The 15,771-nt window shown below is 38.3% G+C and overlaps 2 protein-coding genes across 4 annotated transcripts; both read left to right on the plus strand.

The window, feature by feature from the left end:
* The first annotated feature begins 1,246 nt into the window (after nucleotides 1-1,246).
* On the plus strand, nucleotides 1,247-12,519 carry LOC111333542 (uncharacterized). Of its 3 annotated transcripts, none has more exons than XM_022939138.2 (3): nucleotides 1,247-1,328; nucleotides 10,066-10,364; nucleotides 11,132-12,519. In XM_022939138.2, exons 2-3 carry the CDS (start codon nucleotides 10,265-10,267, stop codon nucleotides 12,196-12,198), a joined length of 1,167 nt encoding a protein of 388 aa, XP_022794873.1. In that variant the 5' UTR covers nucleotides 1,247-1,328; nucleotides 10,066-10,264; the 3' UTR covers nucleotides 12,199-12,519. The 3 variants fall into 3 exon arrangements, with proteins under 3 accessions (XP_022794873.1, XP_088591648.1, XP_022794875.1); XM_088735522.1 differs by having other exon boundaries at nucleotides 1,311-1,328; nucleotides 10,190-10,364; XM_022939140.2 differs by lacking the exon at nucleotides 1,247-1,328 and adding an exon at nucleotides 1,350-1,465.
* Nucleotides 12,520-13,377: 858 nt separating this feature from the next.
* On the plus strand, nucleotides 13,378-15,326 carry LOC148721643 (uncharacterized). The gene is made up of 2 exons (XM_088736944.1): nucleotides 13,378-15,187; nucleotides 15,298-15,326. The coding sequence occupies exons 1-2, from the start codon at nucleotides 13,378-13,380 to the stop codon at nucleotides 15,324-15,326; spliced, it is 1,839 nt and encodes a 612-aa protein (XP_088593070.1).
* Nucleotides 15,327-15,771: the final 445 nt, after the last annotated feature.

Raw genomic sequence — 15,771 nt, forward strand, 5'->3', positions numbered from 1 at the left:
GATGTCGATTCTGCTAATTTTGTCTTTGAATTTTAAAATAAAACAGACCGCGTGGAAGCAAAATCCGCTTTTCTTGTCAATCTCAAACTCAATCCCCTCCCCTCCCCTCCCCTCCCCTCCCCTCCCCTCCCCTCCCCTCCCCTCCCCTCCCCTCCCCTCCCCTCCCCTCCCCTCCCCTCCAGCTAAAGAAAATTACAAGTTTGGGGAAATAAAACGATTGAGTCACCGCATCTCAAAGAATCGTAACAGGGCAACCAGTTCGAAGAACGCGTTCCCTCGCGAACAGATTTTCTTACAATTTTGCCTGCAGCTACTCTGTAGCTAGGCGATACATTCTGCATTCAAAATAACTAATTTTTTCTTTTAGAGCGATAACTTATAGTTAATTTATTCAGTCTGCTGTCAGCCACAAAAAGGAATTGTAAACCGGGGGCATCAGGTTTATGTCACGCTTCGTCAGAAATTTAGCTTTGTTTTCCAGAACGTTCTATACTATAAATCTTTATGGCTGAAAGAGAGCTTTATTCGTTGTAACCGACAACAGTCCTCTTTTAGACTTTCCTGATCAAAACGGTGAATATAATTTTCAACATCTGTAAACTGATGTGTGTCATTCCACATCTTACCTAATAAGGAATGCAAAAAACAAAACCTGCGTATCTTCATTATTCTGAATGTGTCGCCGCTTCTCACTTCATCGCCTCCAACTTACGAAGCTCCAAGAAATGAAGTGCGTAAGATTCAGCACTGTCGATATTCCACATTATAGACCAAATTCAAAGTCTCTAAAAAATAGCAGCAAACTGCAAGGAACAATCTTACCTGAAATTAAACTTGTCTGAAATAGTCCTTTGTACAAACTGATGACTCGAACTTGAAATTTTATCACCGGTGTTCATTAAGTTAAAAAAATGTTATGTTTAGAAATTACTAGCAGAAAGATCACTCAGGCACTCTACTTCTGAAATAATCTAAATCAAGCTGGCTAGGGCCATATCAGTTGACTTTTTGCAAACGTAGTCGAAGCGCTGAATTCGGAACTACCGGAAAGGAAGTGTTTTGAAGGGCCTCGTTTTCTTAGTTTTCTCTTAAAGATAATCAATCATCGAGACCGTTTTCTGACAAAAGCTAGCTTAGGGGATCTTGAAGCTGTCAAAAATATCTGGAACACAACGGTCACTTTTGTACTTAGCCTGTAGTATATCAGATCATGGATTAAGATATTTCCTATTGGTCGTCCATTCTTATGATATGTTCACATGCAAGAGAAGTGATATTTCTTCAAAGAAAAAATTTCGACGTGTTAAATCGCAGCTTATCTCTTGCAGGTAAGATTATTCTATGCATTTATTTTATACTGCGTTTCAAAATTTTGGTGGGAACATCATTTAACTAGAGTAATCAGTAGAAAGGCAGGTTTTCCTGTGGCAGCAAATGTGACTTCATTTAAAGCGTACTTGGTAAGGTAAGTGCCTAACGGTGTATATCATTTCGCGTTCATTTACCATCTGTGGAAATGCTAGTGTTTTCGCATAGTTAATCATATATTTATCGTATTTTTTTCACCTTTAGTAGGTTTAATCCCCTGAAAACATTTTTCTGTAACGTTTTAAACGATAATAGAGTTGGTTAACACTGGTATAATGGTGTCCCAGTAAACCAAAAAAGGTGCCTTTGGTTCATTAGTCAAACGACATCGCATCTTTACGCGCACGTTGTTCTATGCAAGTAGATTGTTTCCCTATAAACTCAGTTTGACTTGTGCTTCGAGTTAGAAGAGAGGATAGACACCGTACCAATGTGTTCTTGTTTGTGTTGCGATTCTCTTAAAGTGCCCACGACACGAAAAATGTTTTGGCGTTTTGTGTTTGATAGCAGTATTTAGATTTGCAATAATCGATCTTAGCGCCTGGCGAGTTCTACTTAATCGTTTTTTACGCTTTGAAAGTACGATTTGGCGGCCCAAAAGTGCCTAATTTAGCGCGCGGCCAAAACGATCATGTTACATCGCCGTGATGTAGAAAACTGCGAATACACGAATATGGTGGAGAAAGGAGAATTCAAGAAGAGGGGAAGAACGTATTGCGTGGCCAGAGCGGCCACGGCGTAACTAATGATGTTGGCTACAAGAATGATACACATACACAAGATATTATATATATTACTTTCCAAAGAATGTAGCTGTACGGCCAAAATGGACGCGTTTCGATCTTCGACATCGAAGAGATTTTACTCTCTAAAGACATCGGCCTTATTCTCCGTCCCGGCTTCGAAGACGGCTGTTATGAACACATACCACTCGTCAAATCAGAGGAAGATGGGCAATAAATCAAGCTAAAAATGATTACTTACTAAGGGGCCTGTTCCTACACCAGATTGTTCCACTTTTTTTTCTTTTCGTCCGACGTTTCGCAAGCGAAGAATGGTGAGCTCTTTATTGTTGTTTATTTCAAGTGCTCCAAATGTACTCATACTCCTTGTCTTTTCACATACCTACACTTGCACTTTTCTTATCGCATTAAACTCCTACCGATTGTAATTTCCATCGTATTAAAACCAAAGAAATACATCATTTGTGATAATGGTCAAGTGCTTTCCTGAGTTGACCGACATCCTGTCGTCGAACGAAACAATGCGAAACCTGGTCATGTGGAAATCTGCACTTGAGCTTAACAATACTTTATTTCAGAACAATATGCAAATACATAATTATTAAAAAAAAAGGAAACCCAGAGGTTGGCCCTATATCAAGGGTCTCCTATTTATGTAAAAAATCTTACAGAACTAGTTAATAAAAATATAAAAAAGTCAAATAAGAAACAGCTAAATATCAATTATAAAATGACGATTCAATAAATATTCATATGTTTCTTCAATTTTGATTTAAACTCACGAACGTTAGGGCTGTCACAAAAATTAAATAAATTAATAGGAAGATTATTCCAAGGTTTGATAATTCTGACAAAGAAAGAAATTTTGTAACAGTTCAGTTTTGCGAGTTTGAGTTGTAGTTTATATGGGTGGTTAGATCTCGATTTAGTGTTTTTACAAAGTTCAAAATAGTCGCTGAAATTCAATCCATTTAGATTGAATACAGTTTTATAACATTCCACTAAGGAAAGGAAAACTCTCCTTTGTACTAAAGAGTTCCATTTAAGAATTTTACACCTCTCCGTATAAGCCATCTCTTGTCTTCTTTGGCCTAAGGCAATTCGCGAGGCTCTTCTTTGTATCTTCTCAATTTCATCGATGTCTTTGATGAGGTGTGGTGACCACACCGGGCAGGCGTATTCCAAGATTGGACGAACCAAGGTTTTGTACAAGTTTGACAAAATATCTTTGTTTTTACCGCCTACTGTGCGTTTAAGTAAGCCAAGAACCTTATTTGCTTTGTGAACTATTTGTTCAACATGTTTTGACCATTTCAGATCACTAGTCATAATAACTCCAAGATCTTTGTAATTAGATACATTCCTCAACACTGTACTCGATATATTGTACCGTGTGGACTTTTTGTCTCTGTTATGTGTAATTCTCATGACTTCACATTTGGTAGAATTAAATTTCATCTGCCAACGATCTGCCCATAGGTCGAGGGTGGTCAGATCTATCTGTAAAGCAATAGAATCATCGATATTATTTATCTGTCGGTAGATTTTGGTATCGTCGGCAAATAATTTGGCAGTAGACGTGATGATGCCAGGTATTTCGTTCACATAAATAAGGAACATAACCGGTACCAGTACTGAGCCTTGAGGGACACCAGATGTAACTGGTGACCAATCCGAGTACGATCCACGTACCATAACTCTTTGTTTTCGATTGGTTAAGAAGTTCTTGAACCACAGGTGCAGCTGCTCGTCTATCCCGTATCCCTATGAGCCGGATTGAGTTTTAAAAGTAGGGGCTCATGAGGGACACTGTCGAACGCTTTTGACAGGTCCAGAAATATTACATCAGACACTTTAGACGAATTTCTTGTTAAGCACCAGTCATTATAACAGCTTAAGAGTTGTGACACTGTCGATCGGCCTTCCAGGTATCCAAATTGGCTTGGGTTCAGTAGTTGGTGTTCCGTCCAAAATGAGACAACTCTCGATTTCACAATCTTCTCCGCCGTTTTACTGATGATAGATGTTAACAAGACCTGGCGATAGTTTTCCTTTTTTATATTTTGGTCCCTTTTTATAAATTGGAATAACGTGTGCAATTTTCCAGTCGTTGGGTAGTGAGCCGGATTGGAACGACATGTTAAATAAGTTACAAAGTGACGTAGATAGTTCCAGTGCACATTCTTTTAGGATACGAGGCGATAATTTATCAGGACCTGGGGATTTGTGTATGTTTAGGTTTCTCAGATGTTTTTCCACTTCACTAGGTGTACATAATACATTGCACAACTTTTCATTGAGAACATGATCAAATTCCGGAAGAGACTTTTGTTCTTGTGTAAATACTGATGCAAAATATGCGTTCATATGTTATGCAATCTCCTGATCCCCAATAATTTCTACACTTCCATCTTTTAGGAACAATAGGTTTTGTCACAAAAATTAAATAAATTAATAGGAAGATTATTCCAAGGTTTGATAATTCTGACAAAGAAAGAAATTTTGTAACAGTTCAGTTTTGCGAGTTTGAGTTGTAGTTTATATGGGTGGTTAGATCTCGATTTAGTGTTTTTACAAAGTTCAAAATAGTCGCTGAAATTCAATCCATTTAGATTGAATACAGTTTTATAACATTCCACTAAGGAAAGGAAAACTCTCCTTTGTACTAAAGAGTTCCATTTAAGAATTTTACACCTCTCCGTATAAGCCATCTCTTGTCTTCTTTGGCCTAAGGCAATTCGCGAGGCTCTTCTTTGTATCTTCTCAATTTCATCGATGTCTTTGATGAGGTGTGGTGACCACACCGGGCAGGCGTATTCCAAAATTGGACGAACCAAGGTTTTGTACAAGTTTGACAAAATATCTTTGTATTTACCGCCTACTGTGCGTTTAAGTTCAATTAAATTGAACTACATTAAATTCAATTAAATTGGAACTACATGCGTTCTTATTGAACGCATGTAGTTCCAAAAAGGCTTGGAATTATTCTCTACCTGCAATTTATCTGCGAATGCCTCAAGATGTCTCCGTTTGGCTGAGTTGCATTTCTTTTTCAAAGAATTGTTCAAAGTACGATAGGCGGCCCAGTGATTTTCATTGTTGGATTTTTTTGCTTTTTTATAATTTTTTTTAAGAAGTTTTTTAAAAATCCCTATTTGAGATAAACTTGAATCAGATGACTATAAACCCACTCGTTTTTCCATTTGACCGGCTCGACTACGATAGCCTCTGTCTTTGCAATCTCGGATAAAATGAGTAACTTGTAGTAAAACTGCCCGATGACTTCTCGGCGAGAGATCATCGCGCATCGTTATACAGATTCTTTCGATGCTGCTTTCTAAAGTTAGCTTTTCGGCTGCTAAGGGAATTACTCTACAGCAACGAAACTCTAGAGCACTGACCAAGCGGAGCCTTCGTCGCACTTAGTGCGAAGGAATAATAGAGAGATTACGCATCACGTTTACGTGAAACGGCAAACGTCAGATTGCCCTTTCACGTTTCACATATAATTGTGCAAACCTTCCTGCTTTAGTATCGCGTGAGCTCACGTCATTGTAGATTTCAAGGCGTCTTGTATGACTTACAGGGAATAGTTTTTTTTTTTTACTTAATCAAATTTCAGATTTTTATAAATACAAAGATAATTGAATCAGTCAATCGCTCAATCTGAGGCAGGCTTAAAACAGAGTGCAAGATTCCTTTAAAATTAAGCCACCTATCATTATATCATGCATATATCTAGAGAAATAATTAGGCAATAATAAATTTCAAAAAATCCCTCGCTAATTCGTCACCAGTCTACTGGACTATTTAAAGACTAAATAAGAGCACTTTAGCGTCCGAAAGAGCCGACTTTTGATTTTTTTTTTTTTTTTTTTTTTTTTTTCGTGGACATTTTTCTTTTATTGAAATTGGTTTGTACATACGATAAGCTAACTAAAAGCGCAAAAAACAATTTCGTGTCATGGGCACTTAAAAGAAAGCAAACGCAGTCAATTCGAAACATGTAAAAATGGACGCCATCTTGGATTTCTTCTGAAAACTGTTATCTTAACAAAACAACTATAATAATTGTAATTTTCTTCTTAAAAATGCTTCAGCAAAGTGTTCTTAGCCCTTGTCAACACTCCGCACATATTGCTGTCTTAAAATAGGGCATCATACTTTGGCGATTACGTATAAAAAAGCTTGAGAGATAATATAAATATACTTGATCTGCTTGAGTGAGGCCCTTTCAGCCATGAACAGATTCAAATACTGAACATCGATTTCATTTCATTTGAACGGCAATTTCTCTGAAACACGTAACAAATACTATCCAAAGTGGTTCTCGATCACTTACAAACAGATGGTTACAAAGTAAATACAGATTACTCCAACAAGACTATTACAACACAATCCTAACCCGAAAGTCGGCACGTGGGCAATACATATATCTTATTAGACATTTTATTGTGTAGTATCGCTCAGTATTTTTACGAGACTTAGTTGTGCCGTATTTTGACGAGCCCGTAAGGCGAGTCAAAATACAAACAATGAGTAAAAATACTCAGCGATGCTACACAATAAAACGTCTAATAAGAGATTTATTATCCAACACGCCAAATTTTTATTTCTTTGCGGGCGAATTCGCGGATATTTCTGGAGTACAAATATCGCGTGATATTTGTTGTCGTCTCGCCTGTTATTGTACTCTACGAAGCACCATTGGATAATAAGGGGTGGTAATATAATGTTCTGCTCAAAATCTAAGCCAATTAGAGCGCGCGTTTATTGGCCACGAGCCTAAGCCATAATTTACTTGACCCTTTCGCTAAATCTAAACGGAAAGTCAATAAAGAATATTCTATGAGATGACCAGCCTTCTAGAGTGGGGAAGTATTCTTTTTCTGGCGCCCCATATCCATATCCAGATTATCAGGTCTCGGTTGAGTTTAACTGAGTAATGTTAGAATCTTTTTCAATGAAGTAGATAAATCTCTAATAATATTAGACGTGTAAGCGCCAATATCTCTCGACCCTGAAGGGGTTCTTGGAAAGCTTTTCTTTTACGGAATTATTGTGATCCCCACAACAAATTTCTTTTCCTTTAAAAATTTTGAAACAAAGAAAGCTGTTAGATGCTTTTTCTAACACTCAGCTGATATTCCTTTATTTCTTGGCTTTGAATACAACTTTCTTTTTTTTGGGACCAGTTAAGCTCTCAACTCTACTCAATTCAATTCAATTCTATTCTCAATGAAAATGTTGTGCACCAGCTTATAAAAGCGACGCTAAAGGTGATTCTATTAGGCTGTCAATCTCCTTGCATCGTCTCGTTCTATCTCAACCAGCAAATCATGTTAAGTTATGTACAACAGTTCCTGCACACTAAGTATGAGCCTTCGAGTTGTTTACGCAATTACACAATCATTTTCTACCTTCAATTTCATACTTTTATGGTTAAGATCGGCCAGATCAGAAACAAGATTGATGATATAAAAATTATAGTTAACCTATTGGCAGGATCAGAATCACTTTTGAAAAGATATCTTAAAAGAAAATAGCCTTAGAAGACTTTTACATAACAACAGAATAAGCAGAATATTCTGAGAAGAAGGGGCGTTCACGAGCACCGCCCCCAGAAATGGTCTTATAGCAGATTATCTAATTAAAAATTCAATGAGGAAGATGAAAAGGCATCAGCTGTTTACACTTAGGGTCACCTTAAGGAAAAAGGTGTTGAAGGTGTTAAATTGAAATTCAAGAAATATTCGTTATCGTGAATTTGACATAAAATTTGATCCAAAAAACGGGTCTGAGAATAATCAAAAGTATAAGAAGTAGGAATTTCCAGGAATTCCTGTACGAGGTTAACTTTAACCAGAGAGATTTATTCCTTCCTTAATTAGCAGATTGACATGATTAAAAACATAGCTTACCGCGAAATATTCTACCACATAGAAACTGAACATCTCCTTCCGTGCAAAATTCATAACCACAATAAGAAAAAGGTTAAAAAAATTGTACTTTAGATGAGACCGCCAAAATGAATGGGAAATAATCAAACTTCTTATTTTAATTTTTGCATTGAAAAGCTTAAAGTAAGATAATATTTCCATTCCTTTTCTTAACACCTAAGTGAGTCTAAAAACACAGTTAATGAAAATTCTTCCTTGATTTCAATTTTGTCTTTTAACAAAGCTAATAACACAATAGGTTATCCATACAGGTGACAATAAGCGATAATAACAATGATATATATTCATATAACTAACGATAAAAACCGACGTTTCGATGTCATCATGACGCCATTGTCAAGGAGAAATAAAAAATAAAGTTTGTGGCAAGGTGTAACACTAAATTAGCATAAATATGTTACGAGCTAATTAAACAAATACTTTTGCGCAAATTGAATCGCTTTGCACGTTCAGAGTGGGTTTTAAGTCTCTGATGAAAAGCATTTCGTTCACCAAACAATCGAACTTGTTACTACACTTTTTCAGAATGCTAAAACGTTTCAGTAGGTCTTTCGGGACTTCGCTGTGCCGTTCGTGGTAGTGTTTATATATTGAAGATGCCTTTCGTTTATGTCCATCCACGCGTGTGTGTAAGTGTCCGCGTGTATAGCCCACATAACCCGCATCACACAGGTCACATTGAAATTGATAAACGACGCGTTGTTGGTTGACAATCTGTGGCTTGATTTCTCGTACTTTAAGATCTTGGCCAACTTTGCGGCTAACAAATACTGGCTGGACAGTTGTCTGCACCTTCATGCTAAGATTCTTGAGCTCTTTCTTAACATAATTTGCTGATTCCTGATCTTTGAAAGGTATGACCACACGAACAATGGATATTGGTTCTTTGGGTGTCTGTGTGGGCTGCGTACCAACAAGCGAAGTCCCGAAAGACCTACTGAAACGTTTTAGCATTCTGAAAAAGTGTAGTAACAAGTTCGATTGTTTGGTGAACGAAATGCTTTTCATCAGAGACTTAAAACCCACTCTGAACGTGCAAAGCGATTCAATTCGTTAATATATGGCATCATCTATGGTAAGTGAGATAGTTTCCTTTTAAATGCTTTAGTTAATTGACTGCCAATTAACTACCAATAATAAAGGAGGAGGTTATAAGAGTATTGCAGAGCCTTAATGAGGGAATAGCTAATTGTTTATTTTGATACAACCTAAATCTTCCAAGTCCCCCCACCCCTTGGCGAAAAAAAATTATCGGTCCCTTAGGAATTTTTGATATCCCATAACTGATCTTTGAAAGGTATGACCACACGAACAATGGATATTGGTTCTTTGGGTGTCTGTGTGGGCTGCGTACCAACAAGCGAAGTCCCGAAAGACCTACTGAAACGTTTTAGCATTCTGAAAAAGTGTAGTAACAAGTTCGATTGTTTGGTGAACGAAATGCTTTTCATCAGAGACTTAAAACCCACTCTGAACGTGCAAAGCGATTCAATTCGCGCAAAAGTATTTGTTTAATTAGCTCGTAACATATTTATGCTAATTTAGTGTTACACTTTGCCACAAACTTTATTTTTTATTTCTCCTTGACAATGGCGTCATGATGACACCGAAACGTCGGTTTTTATCGTTAGTTTTTGCTAGTTTTTGCATTTCTAAATCTTTATTGATATATTCATATATAAAAGATATAATACATGGTTGGGAAAAGGAAAAAAAAGGGAAAAAAGACAGTCTAAAATAGCGTCACTTACATAAAACTTTTCAAAAGTTTTAAGTAAAGCTATTTTAGACTTTCTTTTCAGCTTTCCTTTTTCCAACCACGTATTTATAACTTTTATATTAAAATATCATTGTTATTATCTCTTATTGTCACCTGTATATATTAACTATTGTGTACTTAGCTTTCTTTGTTTCATCGTTTATATACGTAATACGTACTTCTTTTATTCATATGTGAAAATTTTCTCATATTGTCTCAATTTTTCCCAAACCAGAGAGTTTCAAATATCAATTATACAGCCAAACCAGAATGCAAGCCTTCGTTCTTAGGCTAAAGATGATGCTGTTGGAAGTAGTGGAGGAATTGTGCGGTGATCGAATTGTTTGCTCAATCAACAGGAAAAAGCCATTGTGAAACTGCTCAAGTTGTTAACGCTATTCGCCATTCTAAAACGTGCGAACTGGAGGTGTGCCATGTCGAATCACATATTCTGCGGCAATATTTTGATGTCAAGTCGATGGCTGGCTCTGTTTGTTGTTCTATCAATGTCGTTAATATATGGCATCATCTATGGTAAGTGAGATAGTTTCCTTTTAAATGCTTGGAGTTTTTTTTTTCGCAATCCCACCGACCAAAAAACGACCAGAAATGCATTCGACGCTAAACGAAGGTAAAGGGGTATGGCTCATCTTAAGAACAAAGAAGCCTTCACAATAAGGCCTTCTTGACTTAAAATAAGACATACAGTTTTTTTCGGTGTCAACCAAACCAACAGATATTTGAGACCGCGCGTGGGGACTTCAGAACTGCCCATGCCTAACTTTCCTGCGTCGCTCCGGAGCATATCTCAGACTGATATCGAATGAGCTATAGGTGAGATTTTTGCAAGGAAGAAATAAAGTTCAGTTATGGGATATCAAAAATTCCTAAGGGACCGATAATTTTTTTTCGCCAAGGGGTGGGGGGACTTGGAAGATTTAGGTTGTATCAAAATAAACAATTAGCTATTCCCTCATTAAGGCTCTGCAATACTCTTATAACCTCCTCCTTTATTATTGGTAGTTAATTGGCAGTCAATTTTCAATAAGCCCTTTTCTTAAACTCTCCTGGAGACGAATGATCCCCCAGCCCCCTTCCCCCCGGAAATTGAGAACCATGTGATCATCTAAAATTCTCCAAACCCCCCCTCCCCGCGTTAATAATGACTGGTCTCTTCGCAGGTTAACAGGCTTCTTTTACAGCGTACTCACAAGGAATGGAATTGAGCGATGAAGAACGGGGCGCCCTAAACGCCCCTTTCTTCCTTTCACTTTCTCACTTATATCTTTTGTTATTTGCAGGCTTTGTTCCCAACTCTAGTAACTGTCTTGTTCCAAGAGAATTAAATTACGATCCTCTAACAGCGGTGCGCAATGAAGCTAGTACTTATGATCTTTTATCAGCTGTACGCAATGAAACAGAAATTTATGATCTTTTGCCAGCTGTACCCAATAAAGTAAAATCTTCCTGCCTTCGAAATGCGTTTTCAGACATTGTGCTTGTAATTGTGTACAACTTTCCTTTCTACTCAAGTATCCCAACACTCTCAGGTCTTTACAAGAATGCATTTCCCACGATCATGTTTTGCGGAGCAAAAGAATCAAAAGAACACAACGTCGAGTGGGTTGGTCACATTTTCAGAGGATACTTCGGCTACGCGTGTATGTCACGTGCCATGGAAAAATATCCGGCATACGAGGGATATTTACTCATCGGCGATGACGTAATACTTAACTACTGGAATTTAATTGAAATGGACCGTAACAAAATCTGGGAAGGGCCAAAAGTACCGATTCTATCAGAGTATACTCAGCCTGAAAAATGGTCTTGGTGGAATTCCATTTATGGAAAGAGCTCCTGTCAGAAGGCATACGAGGAGATCTGGGTTCTATACAACTCCTCTACAACTGAAACATTGTCGACGATGAGCAGTCTATCAGTTAATGGCACCGGCCATTCCCGAGGCGTGTTAGGGAACATCAAAGGGTCGATTGATCTTTCCAAACAGAACAGGAACTGGACATTTCTTTGCCCTCGGGGTCGCTCAGACATATTTTACCTTCCTCGAAAATTTGCGGATGAATTCAAAACACTGTCTCACATCTTCCACAAGTATCGTACGTTCTTGGAAATTGCAGTTCCTGCAATCTGTCGAATAATTGACAAGGAGGACAATTTTGAGGATATCCCGGGGATTTACATGCCCGGGGTAGGGGACAAACAGTCTGAATTCCTGTGGAGGATATATAACCCCACCTTGGCGTTTATCCATCCATTTAAACTAGGCTATGAACACGATGGGGCCCTGAATAAGGCAATGCTAAAAAACTGGATCATGGAGTTTAGTAATCTTTTGAATACATGCTAAAGAACATTTTATTACATCAGTTAAGTCCAACGATATGAAGTCACACACCCAGCGACTTCAGATTTTCGTGAGTTTTTTTATTACAACGCTGGAAAATCGATAGAAAGTAAAATTGTAAATAAATGGCAGGCTAATCCCAAATGGCAACTTTGGTATAACTGACCTCTGACATTCGATCTCGGAAGATATCGTCGTTAGATTCTTATGTCCCATAAAGAGTATTTTTTTTTGTCAATAAACAGCTAGACGGATACAGTTGTAAAATGTTTATTAACGGCTGACATCGGAGCTTCATAGAAAATAAAGAGTTATTTAGTACTATATGGAGCACTTGAGAGAATATTTTGTTTAACAGTCCCAGCACCAAGATTTCTTACTTCTTTACTCGTCAATTGACGCAATTTAGCCTGAAAAGTGTCCGTGCCCTATTGGTTGTTGAAAGCTTGATCTTTTCTGTGTGAATGATCTTTCCGGCTTTTTTTGGAAACAGTCTAATGGATTGCATTCTTAGAAAGTGTCCTTGCTTCTTGACTGATTTTTATTATCGCAAAAAGTCTGGAGGAAAATCTGTCCACCCAAAAAATTTCAATAATTCAATGGAGCTCAGGAAAAAGGTAAATACAGTCTATGTGCCATATACTTGGAGTGCGAAACTTAGCAAAAAGCCTTACGATATTTTAAGGAAACTTACGCCAACAGAAAACCAAGTGTATCTAGACAACTCTAACATAACCTACACGAGTAAGATTTGTTAAACTGTTCTATATATAATAAGCAATGGCATAGTCGTCGAGTGAAAATGAAGAAAATTACATCCATCATCTTGCTATATACTCCTACTCATTCATTTGAGAATCACAATTGCAAAACTTCGATCACTTGTACAAGATTTTTAAGTCTGAACAATACTATGAAATAAATACATCGTAAATAAAGAAGCTTTAGGGCAGGCAAAACCACATCCCTAAGCTATCTTTAGTCTACATAATAGATTGTCATGACTAATTCGAATTTCTCGGCTCCGCCATAGCCACTTATCTATATCTGTTCTGTTGTTTAAGTCGCTCTTTAATTTATCTAAATACGCTCATTTTCTGTCCATCTTATGCCCTTGATGATTCTGGAGTTACAAAGACCACTAATGAAGTGGATTTATACCGTGCAAGTTGCTCGTCGTCGATGCGTTTGTTCCGCCATCTTGGATTTTCATCTTCAACAAGATCACATCGCTACTTCACTGCTCGGATATCTCATACTCCGAACTCTGTTTCTTCCTTTAACCTAACGAGTCTTCGCTTAACAACTAGTGGCGACATCAGCCCGAACCCTGGTCCACCAATTACGTCTTTTACAACAAATCGTCGAGCAGTTAAACATCGAAGCCATCATCATAGCCACCGCTCCAACGTTGTGCAGGTAAACCGCGTATCTGATCTCCATTTGAGTACATCGAACACTCAGCTGACCATGTGCACGTTAAATGCTCGTTCTATTTCAAACAAATCTGCACTGTTTGTTGATTATGTCGACGAATGCAAAGCTGACCTAGTTGCAATAACTGAAACTTGGTTATCAGACAACGACTCCGCTGTGTGCTACGAGATAACTCCTGCTGGCTATAAACTGTTACACTGCCCTAGGGGTGATCGTAGAGGTGGAGGTACGGCCCTCTTGTTCAGAGATAACATCAATGTTTCCAAGCTCGAAACTGTTTCAAGGATTTCCTTTGAATCTTCTGAATACCTTGTCTGCACTGGCTCCCTACGCTTTCGACTGGCAATCATCTATCGACCGCCGTACTCTGTTAATCATCCTGTGACTGTAAACAGCTTTATTGACGAATTTTCAGAGTACCTTGAATCTGTTATCCTATCTAACGACGTCCTGTGTTTAACTGGCGATTTTAACATCCATGTTGATGATCACAATGATTCAGCTGCTTGTCGCTTTTTGGATTTATTGGAGTCAATGTCTTTAACTCAACATGTGACAGAACCAACGCATGAACTTGGTCATACACTAGATCTGGTAATTACTCGAACGTCAGACAACCTTATTAGCGGTCGACCATCGCCTGACATTCTATTTTCGGATCATCTAGCGTTACTTTTCAAATTGAAAACACCTCGACCACCTCTCAAAGTTGGGCGTGTCTCATTTAGGAAGCTGCGATCAATTGATAAGTCTGCTTTTGCGGATGAAATCTGTAACAGCGAGCTTCTTCAAACGGATACTGAAGATCCTGACGAGCTTGCCGCCTTATTCAACAACACATTGCGTTCCCTGCTGGATCGGCACGCTCCTGTTAAGCAAAAGAATGTTACTATTAGAACTCGTGTTCCATGGATGAATCATGAAATTATATCGGCTAAACGTCAACGGAGGAAAGCTGAAAGGAAATGGAGGGCTTCTAAAGCACACATCGATTTACTATCCTATCGCGCAATGAGAAATCGTGTGACGTTTTTGAGTAACGAGGCTCGTAGTGCATACTATACAAACTTCATAACTGAGAACAGCACGGACCAGAAAAGGTTATTTAGAGCAAGTAAGTCCCTGCTGAATTTATCAAATGGTCCTGGCCTCCCACTGTCGACTAATGATTATCAGTTGGCTAATGATTTTGGAAAATTCTTTGCTCAAAAAATTGCTGATATCAAGTCTGCTATTGCAAACCAGAGCCGCCTTCCTGTCACCATTGACGCTGCCAGTACTGTGACTGCTTCCTGTTTTTCAGAATTTACTCTCCTGTCCGAATCAGAGGTGTTTGATTTAATCAAAGCTTCATCAAAGAAATCTTGTCTTCTTGATCCTATTCCAACCAAGCTTCTTACTGACTTCGCCGATGTGCTACTACCTCCGATCACGAAAATAATAAATCTTTCGCTTGATTCTGGTTATTTTCCACGCATCTGGAAAAGTGCTCTAGTACGGCCGCTGCTGAAGAAGGATGGATTACCTCTTGTTTTTAAGAACTACAGACCCGTGAGTAATTTGGCATTTATCTCAAAGCTGGTTGAGACTGTTGTTGCCAAGCAGCTACAGCATTATCTGAATGGCAACAATCTGTTCCCAGTGTTTCAATCCGCCTATCGACAGAACCACAGCACAGAAACTGCACTCCTTAAGGTTACGAATGACATTCTCCTTAACATGAACAGTCAACGTGTTACTCTGCTTATTCTGCTCGATTTAAGTGCTGCCTTCGACACAGTTGATCACGACACCATGCTACGTCGACTTGAGTCATCATTTGGTATACAGGGGAAAGCCCTCTCCTGGTTTACGTCCTATTTGTCTGGTAGAACTCAACGGATCATGATTAACGATTCGCTATCGGAACCTTTTAAATTAGAATGCGGTGTGCCTCAAGGTTCCTGTCTGGGTCCGTTATTGTTTTCGTTGTATACGAGCAAGCTTTTTGAGATCATTGAATATCATTTGCCCACGATTCATTGTTACGCTGATGACTCACAAGTTTACATCTCATTTAGTCCCAACGACAGAGCTGAACAACTTGCTGTAGTGAGGAGTATGGAGGACTGCATCAGAGACATTCGTCTTTGGATGTTG

This window comes from Stylophora pistillata, chromosome 10 (genome assembly GCF_964205215.1).
Source record: "Stylophora pistillata chromosome 10, jaStyPist1.2, whole genome shotgun sequence".
NCBI lineage: Eukaryota > Metazoa > Cnidaria > Anthozoa > Scleractinia > Pocilloporidae > Stylophora > Stylophora pistillata.